This window comes from Mustela nigripes, chromosome 17 (genome assembly GCF_022355385.1).
Source record: "Mustela nigripes isolate SB6536 chromosome 17, MUSNIG.SB6536, whole genome shotgun sequence".
Taxonomy (NCBI): domain Eukaryota; kingdom Metazoa; phylum Chordata; class Mammalia; order Carnivora; family Mustelidae; genus Mustela; species Mustela nigripes.
This window is the reverse complement of record NC_081573.1, coordinates 41,549,193-41,571,301: the sequence shown is the minus strand read 5'-3', so window position 1 is coordinate 41,571,301 and position 22,109 is coordinate 41,549,193. Positions and strand designations below refer to the sequence as shown.

At 57.9% G+C, this 22,109-nt stretch overlaps 4 protein-coding genes across 15 annotated transcripts; 1 reads left to right on the top strand and 3 right to left on the bottom strand.

Annotated features, from left to right (window-relative positions):
- Positions 1-572: 572 nt before the first annotated feature.
- Positions 573-8,226, top strand: MATCAP1 (microtubule associated tyrosine carboxypeptidase 1). Of its 2 annotated transcripts, XM_059382256.1 has the most exons (8): positions 573-672; positions 2,484-2,711; positions 3,256-3,869; positions 3,958-4,101; positions 4,347-4,479; positions 5,433-5,738; positions 5,839-5,936; positions 6,882-8,226. In XM_059382256.1, exons 3-8 carry the CDS (start codon positions 3,312-3,314, stop codon positions 7,044-7,046), a joined length of 1,404 nt encoding a protein of 467 aa, XP_059238239.1. In that variant the 5' UTR covers positions 573-672; positions 2,484-2,711; positions 3,256-3,311; the 3' UTR covers positions 7,047-8,226. The 2 variants fall into 2 exon arrangements, with proteins under 2 accessions (XP_059238239.1, XP_059238240.1); XM_059382257.1 differs by lacking the exon at positions 2,484-2,711.
- Positions 8,227-8,648: 422 nt separating this feature from the next.
- NOL3 (nucleolar protein 3) lies at positions 8,649-12,233 on the bottom strand. 4 transcript variants are annotated; one of them, XM_059383954.1, is made up of 6 exons: positions 12,062-12,233; positions 11,813-11,937; positions 11,549-11,641; positions 9,400-9,702; positions 8,884-9,231; positions 8,649-8,799 (listed from the first exon to the last, which is right to left on the bottom strand). In XM_059383954.1, the coding sequence occupies exons 4-6, from the start codon at positions 9,692-9,694 to the stop codon at positions 8,792-8,794; spliced, it is 651 nt and encodes a 216-aa protein (XP_059239937.1). In that variant the 5' UTR covers positions 9,695-9,702; positions 11,549-11,641; positions 11,813-11,937; positions 12,062-12,233; the 3' UTR covers positions 8,649-8,791. The 4 variants fall into 4 exon arrangements, with proteins under 4 accessions (XP_059239937.1, XP_059239936.1, XP_059239939.1 ...); XM_059383953.1 differs by lacking the exon at positions 11,549-11,641; XM_059383956.1 differs by lacking the exons at positions 11,549-11,641; positions 11,813-11,937 and having other exon boundaries at positions 12,006-12,233.
- A 578-nt stretch (positions 12,234-12,811) lies between these two features.
- HSF4 (heat shock transcription factor 4) lies at positions 12,812-17,999 on the bottom strand. 4 transcript variants are annotated; one of them, XM_059383708.1, is made up of 13 exons: positions 17,918-17,999; positions 16,892-17,000; positions 16,678-16,805; positions 16,453-16,577; positions 16,111-16,186; positions 15,942-16,006; positions 15,308-15,410; positions 14,919-15,046; positions 14,571-14,798; positions 13,722-13,827; positions 13,558-13,623; positions 13,371-13,440; positions 12,812-13,106 (listed from the first exon to the last, which is right to left on the bottom strand). In XM_059383708.1, the coding sequence occupies exons 2-13, from the start codon at positions 16,920-16,922 to the stop codon at positions 12,955-12,957; spliced, it is 1,278 nt and encodes a 425-aa protein (XP_059239691.1). In that variant the 5' UTR covers positions 16,923-17,000; positions 17,918-17,999; the 3' UTR covers positions 12,812-12,954. The 4 variants fall into 4 exon arrangements, with proteins under 4 accessions (XP_059239691.1, XP_059239693.1, XP_059239690.1 ...); XM_059383710.1 differs by lacking the exon at positions 17,918-17,999 and adding an exon at positions 17,640-17,779 and having other exon boundaries at positions 14,571-14,694; positions 14,919-15,060; XM_059383707.1 differs by lacking the exon at positions 17,918-17,999 and adding an exon at positions 17,640-17,779.
- A 683-nt stretch (positions 18,000-18,682) lies between these two features.
- FBXL8 (F-box and leucine rich repeat protein 8) lies at positions 18,683-22,098 on the bottom strand. Of its 5 annotated transcripts, XM_059383712.1 has the most exons (5): positions 21,996-22,042; positions 21,681-21,753; positions 21,385-21,547; positions 20,194-20,349; positions 18,683-19,655 (listed from the first exon to the last, which is right to left on the bottom strand). In XM_059383712.1, exons 4-5 carry the CDS (start codon positions 20,343-20,345, stop codon positions 18,683-18,685), a joined length of 1,125 nt encoding a protein of 374 aa, XP_059239695.1. In that variant the 5' UTR covers positions 20,346-20,349; positions 21,385-21,547; positions 21,681-21,753; positions 21,996-22,042. The 5 variants fall into 5 exon arrangements, with proteins under 5 accessions (XP_059239695.1, XP_059239694.1, XP_059239696.1 ...); XM_059383711.1 differs by lacking the exon at positions 21,681-21,753 and having other exon boundaries at positions 21,996-22,098; XM_059383713.1 differs by lacking the exon at positions 21,681-21,753 and having other exon boundaries at positions 21,385-21,606; positions 21,996-22,056.
- Between the last annotated feature and the right edge of the window lie 11 nt (positions 22,099-22,109).

The window sequence follows — 22,109 nt, the reverse complement described above, 5'->3', positions numbered from 1 at the left end:
TTTAAGCTGCCTTCGGCTCAGGTCATGATCTCAGGGTCCTGGGATCGAGTCCCGCATCGGGCTCTCTGCTCAGCAGGGAGCCTGCTTCCCTCTCTCTCTCTGCCTGCCTCTCCATCTACTTGTGATTTCTCTCTGTCAAATAAATAAATAAAATCTTTTAAAAAAATAAATAAAAGTGTGATGATTAGGGGGTTCACGCTCAGTGAAACGCCTAAGGTATCCTGGCTCCAGTCCTGATATATGGGCTGTACCTCACCTATCCTGACATCAGCCCGGTATGGACTGCGTTCGCAATTACCCGCGCTTCTGCCGCCATAGGTGGACTACAGCCCCACCTGTCCGCGCCAGGGCAGTCAGCTCGTGTCGAGGCCCTGACTAGTACGTGAAGCGCTGAAACCCGCCGGGTCCTCGTGGAAGGGGCGGGCTTAAGATAACGCCACGCCTAGGGGCGTGACTTGGTGCGGACACCACGCCCTCGGCTCTGCCTGACCCCACCCCCAGCTTTGTTCTCGGGTGCGCGCCGCCGCCGAATTTGACGTGAATAGGCGCGCCTTCCCGTGAGCGTGCGCGCGCCCGAGTGCGTGCGTCACCAGCGGTCGCTCCCGCGGGCTGGGCTGTCGGCGACTGGTGTTGCAAAGCGGGAACAGCGGCGGCGAGAAGAGGAGCGAACAGGTGGGGGCGCGGTACGCGGACAGAACCCCCGACCCCCGAGAGGCCGCGAAGGCGAGCGACACGACCCCTACTCACCTAACCAGGGACCCCCCCCTCCATTGTCCTCTGGCTCCGCCCCCCATTGGTCACGCCCTTTGCTCCATCCTCTGCCACTTATTGGCTGCAGGTCACGCCCCTCCTCTCCCCCCCATTGGCTCCTCTTTCACGTTATCCTCTCCGGGAGTTTTTCTATTGGTGTAGGCCACACCCTCTCATTTGTCACTAGACTCCACCTTGTGTCTGGGCTCTTCCCCAACCATCTTTCATTCATTCCGCATGTAGTGCTGGGTGCTTGGGACATGGGGGTTAATCAGATCCGTCCCTGCCCTGAGGGAGTTAAGGGGGTAGTGTCGGATCTAGGCTCCGACAGTGACAGCTTAGGGTGGTAAAGAAGGCTCCTAGACACTGGGAGCCTCCAAGTCGCCAAGAAGGCGTCCTGGAGGTGAGATCTAAACCGAGCCCTTAGGAATGGTTAGGAGTTTGCCACAAGGAGGCAAGTGGGAGGGCATTCTTGGCGAAAGAACCTGAGACGTGAAAGAAACAGGCGTATTCTTGGTAATTACAAAGAGGTAGGTCGAATGAAAGAAGGGAGGGGGTGGGGATGGAGGTAGAGACCCAGAGACCAGTGAGGAGTCCAGAAAAGCGTACAGCTAGTTGAGAAGAGTGAAGTCTGAGGCCTGAAATCTTTTCAAACTGCTGGTCACTAGGCAGAGGGAAGAGAGGTGGGGTAGGGGATCAGAAATTGATAGGGAAACATAGTGAGTGAATGGAATGATTCCAGTTCTGAGAAGAAGTGCTCTTGGGTTGATCCATTTATTGAGCAACTGCTCTGGATCAGGTACTGTTCAGGGTTCTGGGGACACAGCTGTGAACATTCAAAAGGAGAAAACAGATAACTAATAATGACATATACTGTACTTCATGTGGTGATAACTGCTTTAGAAACCAATAATATGGAGAAGAGAAGATTGTGGTGGGGAGGAAAGAGGAGGTTTACTATTTTAAAGAGAGTGTGTTAGGGAGACTTGTCTGATAACATCTTTGTGAAGAAATCTAAGGAAAATGGGAGAGTGAGCCCTGCGGTTATCTGGGGGGAAGCATTCCAGATAGGAGACATATTCAGTTTGGAGATGCCTGTTGTACATTCAAGTAAAGATGTTGAGCTGAGAACTGGCAACACCGGCTGGAGGTTTATAGAAGTCTGGAGTGGTGTACTTAAAACCGTGAAATTGGATGAGATCACCCTGGGAATAAGCATAAATGAAGGAGAGAAGTTTCTATAGGAATTTCCAAGTCCTGAGGCATTACAATTTTAAGAGATCAGGAAGACAGGAATGATGAGCGAGAAGGACCAAGAACTAACAGCCACTGAGGTAGGAGAATATATTTGAGTGTGCTTGAGAAGCCCAAGTGGAGAACATGTTTCTAAAATGAAATGATTAATTTGTCAAGTGCACCGATCAATATGAAGATCATTGATGATCTTGCTCAGATCAGTTTCAATGGAGAGTGGGGACAGAAGCCTAATTGGAGTGAAACATAAGAGAAAGCAGGAAAAGAAGGAATCAGACTGCATACAGATGGGTGTTGTGCTGCAACAGGGAGCAGCTGCTGGGAGATGCGGTCGGGATAGAGGAGTGTGGGGTCAAGTGAGTTTGGTTTTGTATTTTTAAGACAGAAATAACAGCATGTGTTTATGCTGCTGGCAAGAATACATAGAGAGGAAGAGATTGATGATGTTGGAGAAATACTGGAATTGTGTCCCTGAACAGGCAAAGGAGTTCAGAATCTGGAGCCTTCTGTCAGTCTCTGGGGAGAAACTGGATTGTTCTGAGCCCTAGTACAGAGCAAGGGGTGAACGTGCCAACACCGGCCTTGGATGACCATTAGAAAGAGGCCTCTGATAGGAGACAGACCAAGGATTGGCTTGAATTTGCTGAAGTCTCCCTCTGCTCCCCACAAAGCTAATTCTAACTGGGATTTGAACATATGACCCAGAGGTGAGAGATACCATTCCTGGTGGAAGTACTAACATATGCAAGGGGCATGCAGGCACTCAACCTGACTGAGGCCCACTGGGCCTGGCGGAGGTGGTGGGGCAGGTGGGAGGGGAGGGATGAGACCGAAAAAATGCCATAAGTAGAAGGCAGGTTAAAGGAAGTGAGGCTCCCTCAGCCATCTTCCCAGCAGCTGGGGCTACACTATACCAGCTCCCAGTCTGGGTGGGTGCCGAGCACAGGGATGAAAGTCATGAAGGGGCTCAGGCCTCACTTCCAGCAGCTCACAGGCTAAGGGGGTTCCAGTACCACCATCTAGGTGAGTGTATCAATTCTGCCTCCTGCTTCCCCCAGTCCAGCTTCCTTGGGTGAGCCTGGTGGAGGGAATGGACACGGGGATGGGGATGAAGGCGCAGCTATCCAGATCCCTGGTGGCAGGCCCCGAACCCACTGAGCACCCAGCCAGGGCATTGTGGAGCACAAGGCCTGTTGGTGCTCAGGCGACACCCACTCATACTGGCCTCCACATGCCCTTCTGTGTCCCCAGAAGTCGACAGTGTGGGGAGTTGGAGTGACCCGGCTGGATGTGAACCCCAGGACAGAATGGTGCTGGACTCAGGGGCTCAGGTGTATGAACAGGCACCCCCCAGCCCACCAACCAGTCCCTCGTCCTTGGGCCATAGACTGAAGCACTCAGACCGAGATGGGACACTGCTGTACCCCTGGCCTCAGTCCCTGGCTCTGTCAATCCCCTCAGCCCTGCGGCCCCGGCCTGAGCTGCAGCCCTACTCAGAGCTGCACTTGGGCCTCCGTGGCCACATGCGTCGCAGTGAGAGCACCTATACTGTAAATAGTACTGGCCGGCGGGGGGGTGGCACCCAGGGTCGGGCCCCACCTGGACGGGGACGGGACCCAGGTGGGGGAACCCTGCGGCCTGCAGCCTCCCTGCCTCACATTGCTAAGACTCGAAAGGATGCAGGCCGTGGTGCCAGCAAGAGCCCTTGCATGTTGGTGGCCTTGCGGCCAACCAATATGGACCGAGAGCGGGACAAGTTCTTCCAGTCCCACTACACCTACAACCCACAGTTCGAGTACCAGGAGCCCATGCCCACGGCTGTGCTGGAGAAGTACTGTGAGGCTTCTGGACAGTTCATCCATCAGGTCAGTCCAGCCTGCCTGCCTCATCCTGGTCCTGGTCCTGATCCTGATCACCACCTGATCTGACCAGCCACCCCAACCCTCTGTGCAGGCAGTTGGCATCATTGAGGCTGTCCTGGAGAAGTTTGGTACCTATGAACACTTCGAAGCTGCAACGGGGGGCCAGCTGCTGACCAAGTGCCAGATCTGGTCCATTGTTCGCAAATACATGCAGAAGGAGGGCTGCGTTGGGGAGGTGAGCTAGCCCTCGCTTCGAGGCCCTCTACTCTGTGCCCCAAACCAGGCTGCCAGGCCCAGCTCCACACCTGGCCAGCTTGGGATCCCAGGCAAGCCCCCGTCCCTGTTCTAATAAGGTGGGAGCTGGCTCTGAGCAGAGGTGGTGAAGGGTGTGTGGCCTGGCTGCCCTGTGGCATCAGTGGGTCCACCTGCATCCTGGTCTCAGGGCTGGTGGCCATGGCTTAGGTTCATTACCACCTGCAGGTTGTGGTGCAGCTGAGTGAAGACCTGCTGTCCCAGGCAGTGATGATGGTGGAGAACAGCCGACCAACACTGGCCATCAACCTGACGGGAGCCCGCCAGTACTGGCTGGAGGGCATGCTGCGGCACGAGATAGGTCAGGGTGTGGGTAGGTGGGTGGGTGGGTAGGATGAGGGGGGTTGGGACAGGGTGGGGGGCAGCAAGGGGCCCCAGTAACCCCACCCCCCTCTCTTTCTTCCCCTTCCTTCCGGAGGACGGGTCCTTTCCCTTCGTGAGCAGCTACCTCCTCCCTCTGGCTCACAGAGGTAGGCCAGAACATGCCTGCCCGCTATCTGGGCTCACCCTCATCTCTTGCTCCTTTTGGGTATCTCTTCGTCTTCATCTCTACTTCCTCTCTGATTTCCCTTGACAGTGGGGACAAGGCTGCTGAGGCCCGGACAGGCCAGAGGGAGTACCCTGAGGGTCCCACTAGCCCAGCCAACATGGAGGCCCTCCTGGGTGGGTGGAAAGCCAGATCCTAGGAATGGAATTAGTTGAGGACATAAAGCCAGGTTTTAGGAGGAGATAGGTTGAGCTGAAAAGGAGAGCATGGAACGGGAATTACTATTCCTTTCTGTCTGTTTCTCCTATTTAAGAATCCTGTAGCTCTGGGCAAAAGATGTTTTTCGCTGGGATCATCAGCATGACTGTCAAATTGATATGGACATTTGGGGATGGTGGGCTGCGGTGGTTTGGGAGTTCCTGCACCTCTCCGAGGGGCGTGGGGGGCAGTGTGGGTTTGGGAGAGTTGCTTGTGTGTGTAGCCCTGGATGGGTGGGGAAGGATTCTTGTGTGGGGGACTCTAAGCCCTTGGGTGTGAGTTCACCTAAGGAGGGTCTTCCCACTGCCTGGGGTTGGGTGAGTATGCATTTGGGGCGTGGGTTGGGGGCAAGAATTTGCACGAGAGGCTGAATTTAGGGGCTAGAGTACGCGTGAGTCACCATGAGTCACCTTCGCTGTCACCGGCTAGAGCTTCTGTAGGAGGTAGCAGGACGTGGCCCGCAGGCTGGTCCCCTAGGATGACCTACCCAGTGGTGCCTTCCTCTGTAGGCACTCACTACCTGCGGGGCGTGAACAACGCGCGGCAGCCGTGGCACAGTGCGGAGGGCCGGCTGCAGTACGGACTGCGGCCAGCGAACCCCACGGAGGAGGGCTTGGCCAGCCTGCACAGCGTGTTGTTCCGCAAGCAGCCCTTCCTGTGGCGTGCCGCCCTGCTCTACTACACCATCCACCGCGCCTCGCGCATGTCCTTCCGCCAGCTCTTCCAGGACCTGGCGCGCTACGTGCAGGACGCTGACGTGCGCTGGGAGTACTGCGTGCGAGCCAAGCGCGGCCAGACTGACACCTCGCTGCCCGGTGGGCACCCGCGCGGGGTTGGAGTGGGGTGCCCTGAAGGAGGCCTGGGGGCGGGGCAGGCCTCCGGCCTAGGGGCTCACAAACCCTCTCGCGCCCACAGGCTGCTTCAGCAAGGATCAGGTGTACCTGGATGGCATCGTGCGCATTCTGCGGCACCGCCAGACCATCGATTTCCCGCTGCTGACCTCACTGGGCAAGGTGAGGGGCCACGGACCTCTAGGGATCCCAGCCAGTTCTCCTCGTCCCTGCAGTGTTCCCTGAGCCTCTGATGGCTGCCCAACTGAGGATTAGGTGCCAGGCTTCTTTGGCGGGGAGACCTGGGGGGAGGTGAACAAAGAGGTACTTGACCTAGGCTGCAGGTGTATGTGTAGATACCACACCTCAAAGGAGGCGAGCACTCAGGCCAGGGGAGCAGTTAGGAAGGTTGGGGGGAGGAGGCTGGAGAAACAGCCAGACACCAAGTCTGGCTCTGGGTATCTGTGCCAGGCTAAGGAAGGTAAACTTCACCTGAAGCAATAAAGAATCAGGAGAGCTTTCAGAAATGTCACTTTTGCTTTAGGAGGCTCCCTGTGGATGTTCTGTGGAAGGTGGAATGGAGAGAGAGGCCTAGAGAAGGGAGTGCAGTGGGAGGAGGAAACTGCCTTTCCAGTCACTCCTGTGGAACTTATGGCAGTCTAGTCTCCTGTGGCCATGCAGTGGGAGGAGCAAGCTAGGGAAAGCTCTTCAGAGAGGAGAATTCCTCCAGCCCAGTGGTCACCCTGAGTTGGAGGGTGATATTCCAGGTCCCTTCCCTCAAGCTGACCCAGGGAACTGTGAGGCCGGTAGGGCTGGCATAAGCGGACCCCCAGGCATTCAGCATTGGGTGTGGGGTCTGAGGTGCCTGAGAGAGATAGCAGGAAAGGTGTTCAGGAGGCAGTTAGATACCTAGTTTTGGAGGTGAGGGAAGAAGCTGGGTTGGGGTTAGGAGAGCAAACACACCTAGGACTAAGCCTCAGAGTGTATAACATTGGGAGTGGATCTGGAGGGGAAGGGGAGGCATTGCAGGAGCAGACGGCAGTGAGACAGTGATAGAGAGCAGTGACCAGCTACTTGAAAGCCATGGCTCCCTCTGGCTCCCCCTGAAGACCAGCTTCCTTCCTGCAGGTGTCCTATGAGGATGTAGACCACCTGCGGCCCCATGGGGTGCTGGACAATACCCGGGTGCCCCACTTCATGCAAGACTTGGCACGCTACCGGCAGCAGCTGGAGCACATCATGGCCACTAACCGGCTGGATGAGGCAGAACTGGGCCGCCTGCTGCCTGACTGAGGCTGGCTGAGAGTTACAGCCGGAGGCTCTGGACGGAGGGCTCCAGATCAGCTCTCAGAACATGAAGATGACTGTTCTGTGCTTCCATGGCCTGGGTGTTTCTTGGTGAACTGGAGGGCAGGAGCATCCCAGGAGGTAGGAGTGGCAACATCAGAGCCTTTGGGTCCTTTGCTAGCCTCTCTGGGGCCTAGGGACCGGTAGTAGCATGTCAAGCAAACTGAGTCTGCCCTCCTACGTCCGGCTCTCTGTTGAACAGAGGGGAAGCCTGGGGGCAGGAGGGAGGCTGAGCATGATGGGGATGGGGGGTGGTTTGGGAGTAGAAACTTGTTCTTGCATGAGATGGTTTTGGGTGTCTGCATACTCCAGTGTCTCCCTTCCCCCACCTGGCCCCTCGGTGCTCCTTCAGCTTTCACGCTTTCTACCTCTCACTGGGTCCTGGTGGGGATCTCCCTTCTCCTAGGGTGACTGCCTGAGCATGAGGGTCTGGCTTTCACACAGGCTCAAGGGGCAGCGGTCCTGGTGGTGGAGACCCAGCTGGGCTGGGGTGTGCTTTCTGGCATTTTGCCTCTCCCACTGCTCATGTATTTATACCCTATTTATGTGCTCTGCTTCCTGGGGCTGGGAGGCAGCAGCTTCTAAAGGTGTGGTGGAGGGAACAGTGCTCCTCTGGAAGGCACCAACAGTTCCTAGCCCCACTCTCCTCTCTGTCTCTCTGTCTCTCTCTCACACACACACAGTCCTTTAGGCCTTGTGAGTCAAGCCCAAGAGCTCACTTGGCCTTGCCCCCAGCCCCCAGCCCCTCCAATGGCCTGTGCTGCTCCTGTGTCTTTGCCCACACCCTCACAGCTGGCCTCTGGCAGAGGGTGGCATAGGCTGGCAACAGCCACATTTGAGACTGAGGGGCAGGCTCCTAGCTGTTGCCCCAAGTCTTGAGCCACCCCTCCCCCAGATCAAGATGGTATAGAGGTGCTTGTTGCTTCTGGTTTCACCTCAGACTCAGCTGTGTGATGCTGACCCATTCCCACTCTCACCCTTGCCCTTGGTTTTCCCATCTGTAAAACTCAGAAATGCAACTGGAAAGTCCTTATTCATCTTGTCAGTGAATGTGTGTAGAGCACCTTCTGGGTGCCAGTTACTGGTGGGAACCCTCCCTGAGTCCCCAGTCCAGAGAGAAGCCAGACAATTAAAACAATTACAATGAAGCGTGTGGGCTCTGTCTACCCAAGATCCCTTCCTATTCCTCTCTCCTAATCTCACTTCTCAAGGCTGCGAGCTCTAGCCTGCCCTAAGTGGAGAGAAGTCTCCCTTCCCTGTACCATGCCCAAGGACTTCCATGAAGTGGGGGGCAGGTAACTACACAGCCCCAGCCCCCACAACTGGTTCACGAGAGGAAAAGGACTGTGGGGCAGGGCCCAGGGGTCTGGCCCTTGTCACACTAAGGGCCTGGGACTGAGGGCTCCAGGGGGGCGTGGCTTGGGCTACTGAGGATGAAATGGGGCTAAGAACTGGACAGTGGGGCATGAGGCTGCCCAGGTTGCAGAACCTCAAGGGCATGGACCCACACCCTGGTTCCTGGGCAAAAAGCCAGAGTCACACAGCCCAGGCTGACCCTCTAGAGTTTATTCACTTCTAGTGGTCCTGGGTCGGGTGGAGACTTGGTGGCAACCCCCGACACATGTCAGGGCAGGATCCCAGGTCCTACGCGCGGCTTGGGCAGGGGTGGCCTGTCAGTGTTCCTCCAGCATTCAGGAATCTAGAGATGACAGAGAAAAAAATGATTGATCAGGTGGGCCCCACACTCCCGCCAGTCCGGCACCGGGTTTGGGTAGCCTCACACCTTCAGACTCGTCACCAGCCTCGAAGTCGGGCTCGGGCTCGGGCTCGGGCTCGGGCTCGGGCTCGGGCTCCAGCTCGGGTTCGGGTTCCGGCTCCAGTTCAGGTTCGGGTTCTGCCTCTGCCTCTGGTTCTGGTTCGACATCCTGCTCAGCCTCTTCAGAGGCCCCAGCTTCCAGCTCCGGATTGAGTTCCTCAGGAGTTCCGGATTGCACTGCCTCTGAGCCCCCGGGAACCCCAGCCTCTTCGCAGTCTGAAGCTCTGGGCAGTTCGGGGCAAGTGGTTCTCAAGCCAGATGCCTCAGGTGTCCAGTGGCCAGGGCACGAAGTGTCGTAGCTGCGTTCCCGGTAGCCTGGGGCGGAGGTGGGAGTATCTGAGGCTCATTTTCTGCCTCTGCGGTATCCCTCCCCCCCCACACACACACACCCTTGGGGGTGGGGGAGACTAGTACTCCGTTTCCCACTCTACCCTTTATGCCACGCCCCGCGCTCTGGCTCAGGCCCCGCCTCCGCGCGCTCACCGGCGCCCACGTGCTGCCAGTCCCAGGCGGGGTCGGGTGTCCGCGTGGTCCGCTGCGCGCAGTGCAGCAGCTCCTGACAGGCGAACTCGCCCTTGCTCTGCACCAGCAGCAGCAGGCGGCGCACCCTGCGCTCGGCATCCGGCAGCGCGTCTAGCGCCTCGTACTCGGGCCCAGTGAGCACGCCCCGCGCCAGCAGCGCATCCAGCAGAAGCCCCGAGTCCGCCTGCAGCGTCTCCACCAGGCGTTTCCGCTCCCGGTCGATGGTTTCTGAGGGCCGCTCCTGCGCATTGCCCATGGTGGGGGCTGCATGGGGGAGGGGAGAGAGGTACTGGGAGCCGGGACTCCCCACTTTTGACCTCTCCCCCAGGGTCTCAGTGAACACCCACGGCTGCGATTTAAGTTCACCTCCAGCCCGGCGGCCAGAGAGCTCCTCGGCAGAGGGCTTGTCCCCAGTCTACTCAGGCTTCTCTCCATCCCCTAAATGACAATTGTGGCTCTCCACTCCTCTGGGTCCGTATTTACTCTCGACCCCTCTCCCCAGTCAGCACGTCCCTCCTGAGCCCCCGCAGCCTGTGGATCCCATATTCTATTCAGACCTAGTTTATCCAAAGGAACTTCTATTTCCCAGCCTGCTTCCCCACCGTAACAGGAATAAAGACGATCCCAGCTGATCCCAATACCCAGCCTGCAGCCTCGACTTTTCCAGTCTATCCGCTGACTATTTCTGTCATCCTAACCTCTTTCTTAGTCTGGCGTTTCCTGTCCAGCTTAGACCCTGCAGAGCACTGAATCCCCTCTGCACCCAGAGCACAAGTGCTGAGGGCCTCCCCTCACCGACTGAAGGAAGTCCGGGCTCCTTATTCTGACCCCGAGGATATGCGCTGTCCCTGCAGCCCCTCACCAATGCCCCCAGTATGTCCCATCTCCTCATACCTGAGCAGGGTTACCTGAATTTTCTTAAGTCCTAGCTCTGACCAAGATCTCCTGACATCACCTGAGATCCAACTCTTTCCTTGCTGCCCTGGGAATCTTCTCTTGCTGCTTCCTTAAATGCCATAGACCCAACTCATAAAAGCTGTCAACAAATGCTGCTGAACTTTCAGTTTTCTTCCATGGATCTTCCTATTTTGAGAGCCTGTCTCTAGCAAGCAGTGGGTGTTAGGTAGAAATTAATCCATTTATTAACAAGCAAGGACAATGGCCCATCACTTCTGGGGTGGCCTGACCCAGGCAGTAAGGCCCCTAGCATTAAGCCGCAAAGGGGTCAGGCCCTAGACCACTCCCTCTCTCAGCTCATCTCCTCTAGCCTTGGCTTTGTCCACACAGCACCCTCCTGGGTCTCATCCTCCTTCTGAGGTCACTCCCCTACTTCTCTATCTGGCTCTAGGTCTGGGAGAGTGGTTGTAGTCCAAGCCCCATCTTGCCTCCAAGGTCTCTCTCACTACCACCTGGTGTCATGCTGTGCCTCCCTGGTCATTTCACCACTCCTGGCCATACCGCATTGTCAGCGCTTCCCCCAGACTACTGAGCAGAGCCCAGAACTATCCCCTGCCCCCCTCTCCCTGGGTCTCCATCAGCATCCTCCCTCAGCCCCCCATCATCATCTTATCTCCTGTGACAGTCTCTCTCAGTACCCTTCACTCCCTTCCCATCACCCCCAAAGCATAGTGACTTTGACAAGTCTCTGGGGCAGGATTTATTGTTCCCATTTTACAGATGAGGAGACAGTTTCAGAGAGACCAGAGGGCAGAATTGGAATCTGACTTGGTCCAGCTTGAACTTTGAGATCTCCTGCCAAGCAGAATATCAGCCTCAACTACTTGTCCCCTTTCCCCACTGCCCATCAGAGAGAATAAAGATCGTGTGGCCAGGCCACTCAAACCACCTCCCACCCCTATGGACAGCCAGGTTCCCCCCCACACACACCACCTATTTCCCTCTGCCCCACAGTGCTGGGAGAACCGTGCAAGCCCCTGGCACATGTAAACGTTTGCAGATGCTGTTCCCTAAGCCTGGAATATCCTTCCCCTCCCTCCACACTGGGGGCCCATCCTCCAAGACTCAAATGTCCCCTTGTCCACCCCAGTGCCTGAGCGTCCCCAAGGCAGACTGGCTCCTTCTCTTGTGTGCCCCAGAAGCAGCATCTCACCACCACGCTGACATCACTTCACTGTGTTCAGGGACCCTCTGCCCTCTTCAGCGGAGACCTCCAAAGACTGTCTCCCAGTCACGGGTGCAGGACCTGCTCAGTACAAGTTGGGGCTGGGGGACAGATTGGATTGACCCCTCCTCCCTCATGGCTCTGCAAGTTATTTTCACGTTAGCCTCCTCCCTGCAGTATGCCAAGTGCTGCACTTTGTCCTGTGTGGGGTGCACAGGCCCTAGCGGCAAGTCAACGGTCGGAACTGAATACCGAAATTAAGTCCCGGCCAGTCCTTCAACGATCAGAGGCCAAATCCGGAGTTCCAGGTGGCTCCAGGTGCGAGGCATCGAGGAAGGTCTCGGCCTCCCTCCCACCTCTCTGCGCGGTCTCTTATGCTAGAGAGCGAGGGTTGTGGGAAACTGCGGGTGGCTTTACAAAAGAGCGATCACAAGGCTCCCCCTACCTCCCCCGCACCCAGTCCCACCGCGAGAACCCGGTGGAGGGGCGGTGCTCACAGACCTCCTTCGAGCTCGGCTGGTGGTGGTCGGGCGCGGATTCTGCCCAGTCTCAGTATCTCTTCCCTCCCCCAGCCGGGTGGGGTGGGGCTCCCGGTTCTAAGCGTTCCGGGCGGCCCCACTCATGGGTCGAGCCTCCGCGGGGCAGTAGATGACGAGGCAGAAAGGGCAGGGCGGGGTGGCGGTGGGAGCAGCAGCTGCGGCGGGGGCGGGGCGGCCAGGGCTGCCGGGAACTGGGAGCGGGGAGGGGAAGGGGGGAGTTCTGGGGACACCCGGAGGCAGGCTTTGGGGGGCCGGGCACCCCTGGGCTTCTAGGCATAGTCCGCCTTCCCTCCCCACCCCAGGCGCACGGAATGAATCCGGGAGGGGGGCCTTCTGGCGTCGGGCAATTCCCAGGAAATTTAGATCCATCTTCTCCTTGAACTCTTTCTGCTTATCCCAGATAAGGCTCAGAGAAGGGGACCAGCTTACACAGGATCACAGAGCAGATGCATCGTGGAACCGGATGTGACCCCAAAAACCCCTGAGGTTGCAGTGGCCACGTGCTAGCCCTGGAACCGGCCACTGGGCAGAAGCCTAAGCATAACTAGGGCCTAGGGTCCCAAGCACCTCCACTCTCCAGGGGTTCCGCTACTAAAGCTTTAGCATCTGGAAATTTCTATGAATGCAAAGTCCCCCTCCACCCCCACCCATGACTTCTGTGCTCCCTGGTCGGTAAAGAAAAGAGACCAGAAACACAGAAAAAAATGCAGTTTATGTGCAGGGCTCAGTAATGGAGAAGGACCACAAAGTAGCAGGGTCTTGGTTCTGCCTCTTCCAAGGGCACCAGGAAGCCCAGAAGGGGGTGCTGCTTCAGGCCAGCCCCTCAGGTAGGCTGGCTTCAGAGCCAAGCAGGTCTCAGGGGGAGGGATTGGCCCCGGGGCCTAGGTAGGAGGCTCGGCTCTCAGGGGTGCTGTAAATGGTTAAAGCTCCAGGAAGGCTGAGAGTTGGGCCTCCCAAAGCCGCTTGGACATCCAGCAGGAGTGGTGCCCCAAGGGTGGAGTCCTTCCCTAGGAGGATTGGGCTGTGCTCAGCAGAGAGAGACAGCTCTTCCTCCTCTCTTGGAGGAAGGAGAGCTTCACCTGTCCTGCCTGCCGGTCAGTCAGGATGAAACATCCATTCTCTACTCTCACCCACCGGCCAGAGCATGGGTAGCCTCAGTAGCTATCCCAGGGGCAGCCTGAACTCCCAGTACTTCCCTTCAAAACACAAACTGTTCAGCCCACCCAATCCTGGCAGCTCAGACCAAGGTCCTGAGTCACCACAACTCTCACCTGGCCCTGGAGAATTTAACCCTTTGACTGCCAGCTCAGTCTCACTCCTCTCTGGACCCAAGGGCTGCATCTGCAGAGGAGAACCCCAGGAAGCAGTTGGGGAGGAGAGTGGAGGAAGGGAGCTGGGGCTCTGGCTGAGGGCTTGGTTCAGTAACTCTAACCCTTGCCCTCCCCACCTTCATCTTACCAGGGACAACTCCATGTCCAAGTCCATCAGGGTCCATTCTCGCCCTTGGGGGCTGGGGCCCAGCACCTGGGGGAAGCGCTCAGCCAGTTTCCCCTCCAAACAGACCCCACTCAGGCCCCCCTCCCCTCTGCCCTGTGCTCCTGCCCTGCTGAAGGTATACTCACATCCAGGGGCCCTGTGGGCTCCACACTTTCAGTGGGGGGCTGAAGCAACATGGGAGGTAGCAGATGCTCTGGGCTCCGCACCCCCCTCTCCAGGCCCAGAGTTCCCCTGCACACAGAGAACTGCTGTCAGCCTGCAGTGTTCACCCCACATTAGGTTCCTAAGGAACCTGGATACATCAGGATCAAAATAGGACAACTACAAGATGGTAGGAGAGGATTCCCCACATAGAGGGTACTTAAGGAGCGCCTCTGCTTCCTAGGTTTGACCTGAGGTTTGGATTATGGAACTGGGGTCTTGGGATACATGTCCCTTTTGTTTGGAATTGTCAGCACCCATGGTTCTTAAACTATAGTGTACTTGTCAGTGTTTCCAATCACCGAAATAAACTCTGTTACAATACAGGTTGGGGGGGGGTGGGGCACCTGGGTGGCTCAGAGGGTTAAAGCCTCTGCCTTGGGCTCAGGTCATGATCCCAGGGTCCTGGGATCGAGACCCCCATCAGGTTCTCTGCTCTGCAGGGAGTATGCTTCCTCCTCTCTCTCTGCCTGCCTCTCTGCCTACTTGGGATCTCTGTCTGTCAAATAAATAAATAAAATCTTAAAAACAAAAAACAATACAGGTTCCAGGGCTCTACCCTAGATAGACTGATTGATCTGATGGGAGCTTCTACTTTCCAGGGCATTTTGATGCTGGTACTCTTTAGAGTAACTCTGAGAAATCTGGTCATCATATTGCCTCACCTCCCCCTCAGCCACAAGGGGTAGGCAAGGCTGGGAAGTTAGTTAGCGGTGGTCTACCTGCAGAAGAGGCCCCCAGGGCTCCCAGGCAAGAATGGACGCTTTGCTCACCTGTCAGATACCTCCCTGGGACCCCTTGGTTCAGGCTGTTGGGCATTCCTGGGCCCCTCGGGGCTGAAGTTCCCTTTCCCTTCCAGGATGGCCTGCACCACAGCCACAGGCAGTGGCGGGGGGGCTGTCACGCAGAAGTCACACTCGTTTGGGGCCAGGGCCAGCCCGGCCTCGCCTTCCCCCCCTGGGCTGGCCGGCTCTTCTTTGAGCAGTGCCAGGCCCTTCTCCCTGCACCAGAGAAAAGCTTCAACCAGACTCCGGCACTGACCTCCCCCTTCTCTCCACAGCCATCTGGGCTGCCAAGCCCTCCCCTACAAGCTCTCCAGAGGGCGGGCCTGTCTGTCTTACCTCCTGCCACTTCTGGAAGGAGAAAGCCTGGTCCCATCAGGGGATGGAGAGTCTTCGTGGATGTCTGAGATGATAGGGCCCCTGGCCCTGTGAGAGCTGCTGAGGCCGGAGGAGGTCTCTGGGAGGGGCTGTAAATAGATGACTGAGCCCAGTCCTTCCTCTCAAGCAATAGGGAGAGCCAGAACCTAACCAGTACCCACATCTACCAGGTCTGAGGAGTAAGATTTGAGGGGGAAGGCTTAGTCCATGCTGGGGAGCCTGGGTTTGGGGTGGAGCGGAGGGCGGGGGCTGGCCTCCATGTTCTCTTCCCATTAGGGAATGGGGGAAAGGAATAGGTTCTCCATAAGCCCACTTTTGCCCTAGGGAAGGGAGGAGAAGAAAAAACCTACCGACTGGATACAGTAGGGGTCCTGCAAGAGGGCACCAGGTAGGGGACAGGCACTGAATTTGGCTGGTGTTGGGCATGAGCTCCCCTCCTCCAGCATCAGGGACCTGTGCAGGGGGCAGGGCAGCTACATCCCCCAGGCCTCTCAGCCTGCACCTCCCTCCCTCAGGCCCCAGCAGCCAAGTCAGCAGAGCTGAGGCCTGTTGCCAGGGCATCAGTCACATGTTGGAGGCAGAAGGGGCTCCCCCCAGATATGGGGGCCTTTTGGGGGTGGAGAGGGGAGGGAGAGAGCATGGTTTGAGCCCCAGACCCTCTGCTGTTGGGTTGGGATGTTTTGGAGTGAGGAGGAAGGGACTGCTAGGGGTAGGAATTTCGGGCTAAGGTCTGGAACACAGGGATCTGGGAATGGGAGTACTTGGTAGGATTGGAGGGAGAGAGGGAAAGTCCTGGAAGGGGGGACCTTGGGGAAATTCCCATGGGTTGAGGAACACTGTAGTGCCGGGAGGAACAATGAGGATTCCTGGTGAGAGCTGCTGGAGGAGAAGGAGTCCCCGCATGGGACCTCTGGCAGGGAGGTTCCTGGGAAGTGTAGGGGTGTGTGTGTGGGGGGGGTGGACGTCCCTGACTTTCTCACTCACAGCTTTCTCTTAGCTCCTGCGCTGCTGGACCCTGTCTGAAGTGGCCCAAAGAGGCACTGGATCAGCTAAAGAGGAAGCAAAGAGTTAATTCATACTTGGGACATTGTCCCCACCCAACAAGGTGGTGGATTTGTTCAGGAGTGATAGAAGGGTAGGGGGAGAGGAACACCTTTCCAATGACCCGGTGCTGCTGACCATGGCTCTGCCGCAGAGTCACCACCTCCCTCCATAAGATCTCGTTCTGCCTGCGGGGGAAGGCGTGGGAAGGTGCTGAGGCATCTGAGAGTCCTCCCGGTTACCACCCCCCACAGAATGGCAGGTCTAAACCCACGACCACTCCGATGAGCATCGATCCGCCCAGAACTGAGTTCCACAGCTCAGCCTCTTTGGACGGAGGCACTAAGAAATGAGAGAGGAAGGAGCTGTCCAGAAGAACTGTCTGGCAGCCAGTGTTCTCTCGCCCAGACTCCCCTTCTCCCTCCCAACCCTCCTACGCCCCCTCCCCCCGCACTGCCTGAGCTCCCGCAGCCGCGCCTCGGTGCTCTCCTGCACTCCCCGCAAAGCCTGCACCTCGCCCAGCAGCCGGCCCAAGTCCTCGGGGCGCCAGCGGCCGTCGTCGCTGCGCAGCGCAGGCACCTGCAAGTGGGAGGCACCGTCAGTTCAGAGTCTTCGAGAACAGGGCTAGCCTTCTCGACACTTCCACGCGAGTTTGCTGGTTCCCGAAGGCCGCCCCCACCTTGCGCCGCACACGTTCCAGTAGTTGTTCTCGGCCGCGTACGAAGCTCGGGTGCTGAAACTCGACGTGGTCGCGCTCGGGCCTAAGCAGGCCGCCCTGCTCAATGCTCACCACCTTCCGAAAACCATCTAGGGAGGGGGGAATGGGAGCGTAAATTGCCCCCCCCCCCACCAAGGCCCTCGCACCCACTTCCCTCCCGGTCCTAGGAACTCACACATGTTGAGCTGCCGCACAAAGCTTGCCATGTTGCTGTGCTTGAAGTATTGGGGCAGCACTTCCTTGGCGAAGCGGCTCTGGTCGCTTACGAGGAAACTGGTCCCGCTCTGCCAAGAACGCAGCCCGCCCACCCACGGTGCGGGCGGAGACCGGACGACACAGTGAGCCGTGCCCGCTCTCGGTCAGGCCGGCGCTTTGGCGCGCGCACACACGCACACACACGCACACACTCGTACTCACGCTGGAGACCCGTGCCGCTCATGAAGACATGGGACAAGGCCAGGCCAGAACCAGCTCTGCGGCCTAACCTGGAGCGACCACAGTCAGTCCCTACCCTAGCCAGACCCACACTCCGTACTGGGTTCTGGGAAAGAAAGAGCAGAAGCCAGACTTCCAACCCTGGACGGGTCCCAGACCCAAGACGCCACTCCGATCCAGAACCAGACCTAGCTCTTCCCTTCTCCAAGTCTCTGTTTTCCTATCTGTCTGTTGGGGTGGGGTGGGAACTAAATGACCTCAAAGATCCCTCAGGCTCTAGGTCTCCAGAAGGCGCCTACCCTTTCCTCGGTCCGGAGGAAGTCGCCTCATCTTCATCTCGCACAACCCCTCCAAGTTAAACTACACTGGACAGCTGAATCGGGAGACCCATAGCCCTGTCCCAGACAGGGGTTGGGTGGGCGTGGATGTTCACTGACGTGGAAGGATCCTGGGAACCACTGGGGAAGTCACGGGGCCCCAGCCCTCACCGGGCTCCAGCGGATCAGGTGGTCGGTCCCCGGGTCTCCCACCAGCGCCCATAGCTTGCCGAGGAACGCAGGCACTGGGCTGGGGCCCGGCTCCGTGGGCAGCGCGGCTGGCGCTTCCTGCATGGCGCAGTCTCGGCCCGCTAAGAGCTCGGGCCGGGTGCCGCGGGCTTGTGAAAGCCGCGGAAAGTGCTGCGTTTGCCGCCCGCCCCGCCCTACTCCGCCTCCCCGCGCGGGGTCAGGTGGGGACCACGTGCGAACCCGCGGGGCGGGGCTCAGACCTCTGCAGCCGCACCAGCAGACGGAGAGGGAAGGCTGGGATCGAATGTGAGTGGAGGGGTCCGGTGGGGAGGAAGACCCGGGTTCTAGTTCCACCCTTCTCAGGCCGTTTCCTCCTTTGCTCTTCGGGAGAAATCACCCATGCGCGGCCCGGTGTGGGCTGGAAAAGCCCTAGAAGGCGATAGCCATTGCCTGGATAGGGAGGGCAGATAGGAGCAAGGGGTGTGGAGAGCGGGTGCGGAGAGAAGCTGGCACCATCCCGCAGAATTCTGGGGCGTTGTCATTCCAAGGATGCGGAGTGCCCTGTCCCTGACCTCCGTAGCCGCATCGGTACAACTGATCGATCCCGTGCCTGCCCGGTCGGGTCCTTGCGCCTCTGAAGTTTCCCCGCCCTCCCCCTTCAGAGCCGGCCCCGCCTTCCAGAGGACGCGTGTTGCTACAGGATTTGTTTATTTCACACTCACACCCGAGTCGCCACAGGAGCCAGGGTCCTCTCTCTATCCGCCCCCCTCACGCGCCAGGGCCGTGGAGCTAGCGCAGCGTCAGCAGAGGAGTGGGACTGGGGGAGGATGATCCCATTATGGAGATCCGTCCAGTGGACTCAAGACGCCCTGGGATGGTCCCAACGCTATCCTACATGCGCTCATCTTCCAGAGGCACAAGACGCAACAGAGACCCGAAGGAGCGGGCTGGCAGTTGGCGCACGCCTGGACAAATGCATCCAGCATCTTAGCGGCCACATATATACTGGAGAGGCGACCACCCCATCACGCCACAGGCGTGGGCAGCCAGGGATGGGGCTCCCGCGTTAGTTTGAGTGTGTAGCTGCGCAGGCGCGGACAATGCGCGCGGAAGGCGTGCAACACAGAGGGTCGTACCACGCAGAAGCAGTGTACTTCGCGCAGGCCCGCGCAGCGCGCCGCCAGCAACTCCAGTGCGGCGTCCAGCTCCGCTGAGGCAGCAGCGCGCACCTCAAGCGCGCGCAAGGTTGCGCCGTAGTAGCGCGCTGCAAAGCACACCGGGCCTACCGTATCCCCAGAGAGGCTGAGGCGTAGCGCAGCCACTGGCACGGCAGGTTGTAGGACGCGCGTCACGCTCTCAGCGGGCAGCGCTGGCTCCAGCTCCAGCTCCACGGCCAGTCCTGGGTGGCGGCGGCGCACCGCGGCCCAGGCTTCCTCGGGCAGGCGTGGCGCGCGTGCGTCCTCGGGGCACGCGCACCGTAGGGCCAGGAGAGCGAAAGGCGCGCGGTCCGGCGCTGCCAGCACCTGGAGGGCAGTGCCGGACAGGCTAGCTAGGTGTAGGCCGAGGGCGCACAGGCGCGGGCACGCTTCTAGTAGCTCGAGCACAGAGTCGGGCTTCACGCTGCCTACCAGCGTACAGTTGTCAAGGAAAAGACTGCGGAGCTCGGGGCAGCCGCGTGCCGCCTGCAGAACCAACTCGTCGTCCAGCGTAAAAGGCAAGCGCCTAAGGTCGAGGTGGCGCAGCGCGCACGCGGCCCGACATATAGCGTGCACGCTGTCCAGGATGTCGCGGCCTGCATCGAAGAGCGGCTTTTCTCCGCGGCACTCCAGGCGCAGGCTTCGAAGTCCCGGGGTGCGCACCGCCAGGGCGGTTAGCAACTCAGTGGCCGCCCGGCGGCTCGGCTCCCTCGCCGGCTCAAATTCCAGTCGTAGGTTGTGAACATGGTCCAGGCAGGCAGACAGGTATGGCAGCAGCGTGCCTTCGCGCTCGCAGTCGCAACTTGCAGTTAGAACAGTGGTGAAAAAGGCATTGGCCGCAAGACGCCTCTGCCCATCCCCACTTCCTGACACCCCACACATATACCTCCCAGTCCTGGTCATGCCAGGTTGCCCCCAAATAGCCACTGATACTAAGAGGGAACTCCTTTGGACGATGTCAGATGCGCCTGCCGTGAGTTGAAGCCCTGGCAGGGATAGCCAATGGTATTTCAGGAACTCAGCTTTCTCAGGGGGCTAAGCGTCCTCTAGACTGTCAGATTCCCATTGTGCCTCTGCTACTACTTAGCTGAGTGACCTGTACGGGGTAATTAAATCAATCTGCCTCAATTTCCTATCTGTGCAATAGAGATAATTCTGCCTATCACTACATAAGGTTTTCGTGAGGATTAAATTAATATATGTAAGGTACTTAGAACACCAGTTGGTACATAGTACGTGGTCAACAAATATTAGTAATGATTATGCTTTTACATGTAGATATCCCCAAGCCCTGACTCCATGAGAAAGGGAGAAGGCGGGAGACGGAGGAGTCTGCTCACCTGATGGTCGTGTCGTGCCACACCATGCTGCAGGTAGCAGCAGCAGCCCAGGCTCTGCAGACCCTGGCAGCAGCTGCACGGTCCCTCAGAGACAGGTGGCGAAAGATGAGTGCCAGCACCTCCTCTGGCAGTTGCTCTCCAGGCTCGGCCATGATCCTGCAAGAGATGGGAACTCTGCCACTTCCAGAAGCTCTTGCCTGGAGAGAGGGGCATCTCTGGGCTCCAGAAAGCCAAAATGTTGAGGGGACGACCAGAGCCTATGTGTGTAAAGGCTTGTGGCCCAGAAACTGCTACATAATTTGCAGAGCCCAATGCAAAGCTGAAAATATTATTAATAATTTCAAGTGACAGCAAAACATTTAACCAAATTATTAAACAAAGCATGAGGCCCAGTTTCACTTACTGCACAGGTCTCAGATCCATGATCGCCCCTGGTTGCTGAAGGATTTCTGATTCTCCTTTATACTACCTTCTCACTTGTTGAACAAATCTATCTACATTTTATGCTACACTAGAAGGAATGCAACCACGATCTGCGTACGAGGTTGATAAAGCCAAACATCTGGATTTGGAAAATGCTGTTCGATTTTTCTCTTCGCCCCTAAAGTTTTCCCTGGGGAAGGTGGAGGGCAGCTGCACCTGCCTTGACTCGGGACAAAGCTGTCCTCCCCTCCCCACCCCACCCCAGCTCAGAGAGCCTCCTGTCTCCCTTTACACACACTCAGAGCCACCGGGACCACCCAGACTAGTCTTCCAGACACCTTCCAGAACTGCTCTCTTCCCAGCTTCTGTTGAGTTCCAGGTTAGTACTGGATCCAAGCCTCGCCTCAAGGGCTATTGAAATGAGGGCTTCTCAGACGGCGGGGGATATCAGAATAATCCGGACACTTGTTCACAATACAGAGTCTACCGGCCCACCTACTAAATCAGGCTCTCGGGTAAAAGTGGGGCCCAGGAATCTGAAGTTCAGCAAGTATCAATTGCCTTTACAGGTCCGGAGTTGAGAGACCTCATCCCAAGCCAGTCACTAGAGAGTGACGCCTGGGTTAATAGGGCGGGGGCATTGGAGAAGACTTCTAATTGGCGGGGACCACCAGCCAATCAGGAAGCGGGGGAGGGGTGGGGCACAGCTGAATCCGCTCGAAGAGGGGGCGGCGCGTTCCTTTCCTCCACCTCACTGGGGAGACGTACCGGGTGCTTCCAAAGAAAGGCCGGCTGGGTGGAGAAAAGCTTCGGGTTCTGGTGCCTGAGGGGTCCTGGGTTCAAGTTTCAATCCTGACTCCGGACCAGTCCAGGCTCAGGGCGGGCAGTTTCGGTTCCTCTGGAGTTCTGCAGACCCATTCCAGAGCGCGGCCTTTATCGGAAAGTGTGTCCTCATCAAAGTTGCCCATTTTAGGGTGCCTGAAAGTTTTCCTACACAACGTTTCACACCACTTGCCAGTTTTCTAGTTCCCCGTATTTTCCAGGCTAACGGTCCCTTACTGCACCTTGTATCTCATGTATCCTGGGGCTTCAGATACCCGCGGCCAGGCTTGAGCTTGGACCCACCGGCACCCCGTTCTGAGTGTCAGGGAGTAGGAGAGGTTAGAGATCATCCCGCTCAAACCCTCCCCACCCAGACGTCACTAGAAAATTGTGGTGCCCAGGGGGTGCCTCTTTGTTGATTCGTCCGCTCCCTGCTTGAGAAAGCGGGGTAGCTCTCACCCTGAGCCCCCTACCCCTGGGATCATAAGAGCCGAAAGCGCCCGAAGTCTTTTCCGGTGGCTCTTTACGCCTTCTAACCTCGGGCGCCAATGTCTTACCTGCTCAACGGACCAGGTGGGCTTTGCCCAGAGGCTGGGGACTGGCAGCGAAGGACAGTGGGCGGGAAGAAACCGAGGGGAGCATTGGGGGCGGGACGCCGGGGCTGACTGGGC

What these genes read in the sequence shown, in the direction of transcription:
- MATCAP1 (XM_059382257.1), top strand. Translation starts at nt 3,312, where the DNA reads ATGGTGCTGGACTCAGGGGCTCAGGTGTATGAACAGGCACCCCCCAGC. An exon ending in CTGGACAGTTCATCCATCAG is followed by an intron (nt 3,870 to 3,957) that starts GTCAGTCCAGCC and finishes CCCTCTGTGCAG; the next exon opens with GCAGTTGGCATCATTGAGGC. An exon ending in CATGCTGCGGCACGAGATAG is followed by an intron (nt 4,480 to 5,432) that starts GTCAGGGTGTGG and finishes CTTCCTCTGTAG; the next exon opens with GCACTCACTACCTGCGGGGC.
- NOL3 (XM_059383956.1), bottom strand. Translation starts at nt 9,694, where the DNA reads ATGGGCAATGCGCAGGAGCGGCCCTCAGAAACCATCGACCGGGAGCGG. An exon ending in CTGGCAGCACGTGGGCGCCG is followed by an intron (nt 9,232 to 9,399) that starts GTGAGCGCGCGG and finishes CCTCCGCCCCAG; the next exon opens with GCTACCGGGAACGCAGCTAC.
- HSF4 (XM_059383707.1), bottom strand. Translation starts at nt 17,762, where the DNA reads ATGCAGGAAGCGCCAGCCGCGCTGCCCACGGAGCCGGGCCCCAGCCCA. An exon ending in ACCTGATCCGCTGGAGCCCG is followed by an intron (nt 17,001 to 17,639) that starts GTGAGGGCTGGG and finishes CGTTCTTGGCAG; the next exon opens with AGCGGGACCAGTTTCCTCGT. An exon ending in GTTAAATTCTCCAGGGCCAG is followed by an intron (nt 13,107 to 13,370) that starts GTGAGAGTTGTG and finishes CAATCCTCCTAG; the next exon opens with GGAAGGACTCCACCCTTGGG.
- FBXL8 (XM_059383711.1), bottom strand. Translation starts at nt 20,345, where the DNA reads ATGGCCGAGCCTGGAGAGCAACTGCCAGAGGAGGTGCTGGCACTCATC. An exon ending in TGGCACGACACGACCATCAG is followed by an intron (nt 19,656 to 20,193) that starts GTGAGCAGACTC and finishes TCTAACTGCAAG; the next exon opens with TTGCGACTGCGAGCGCGAAG.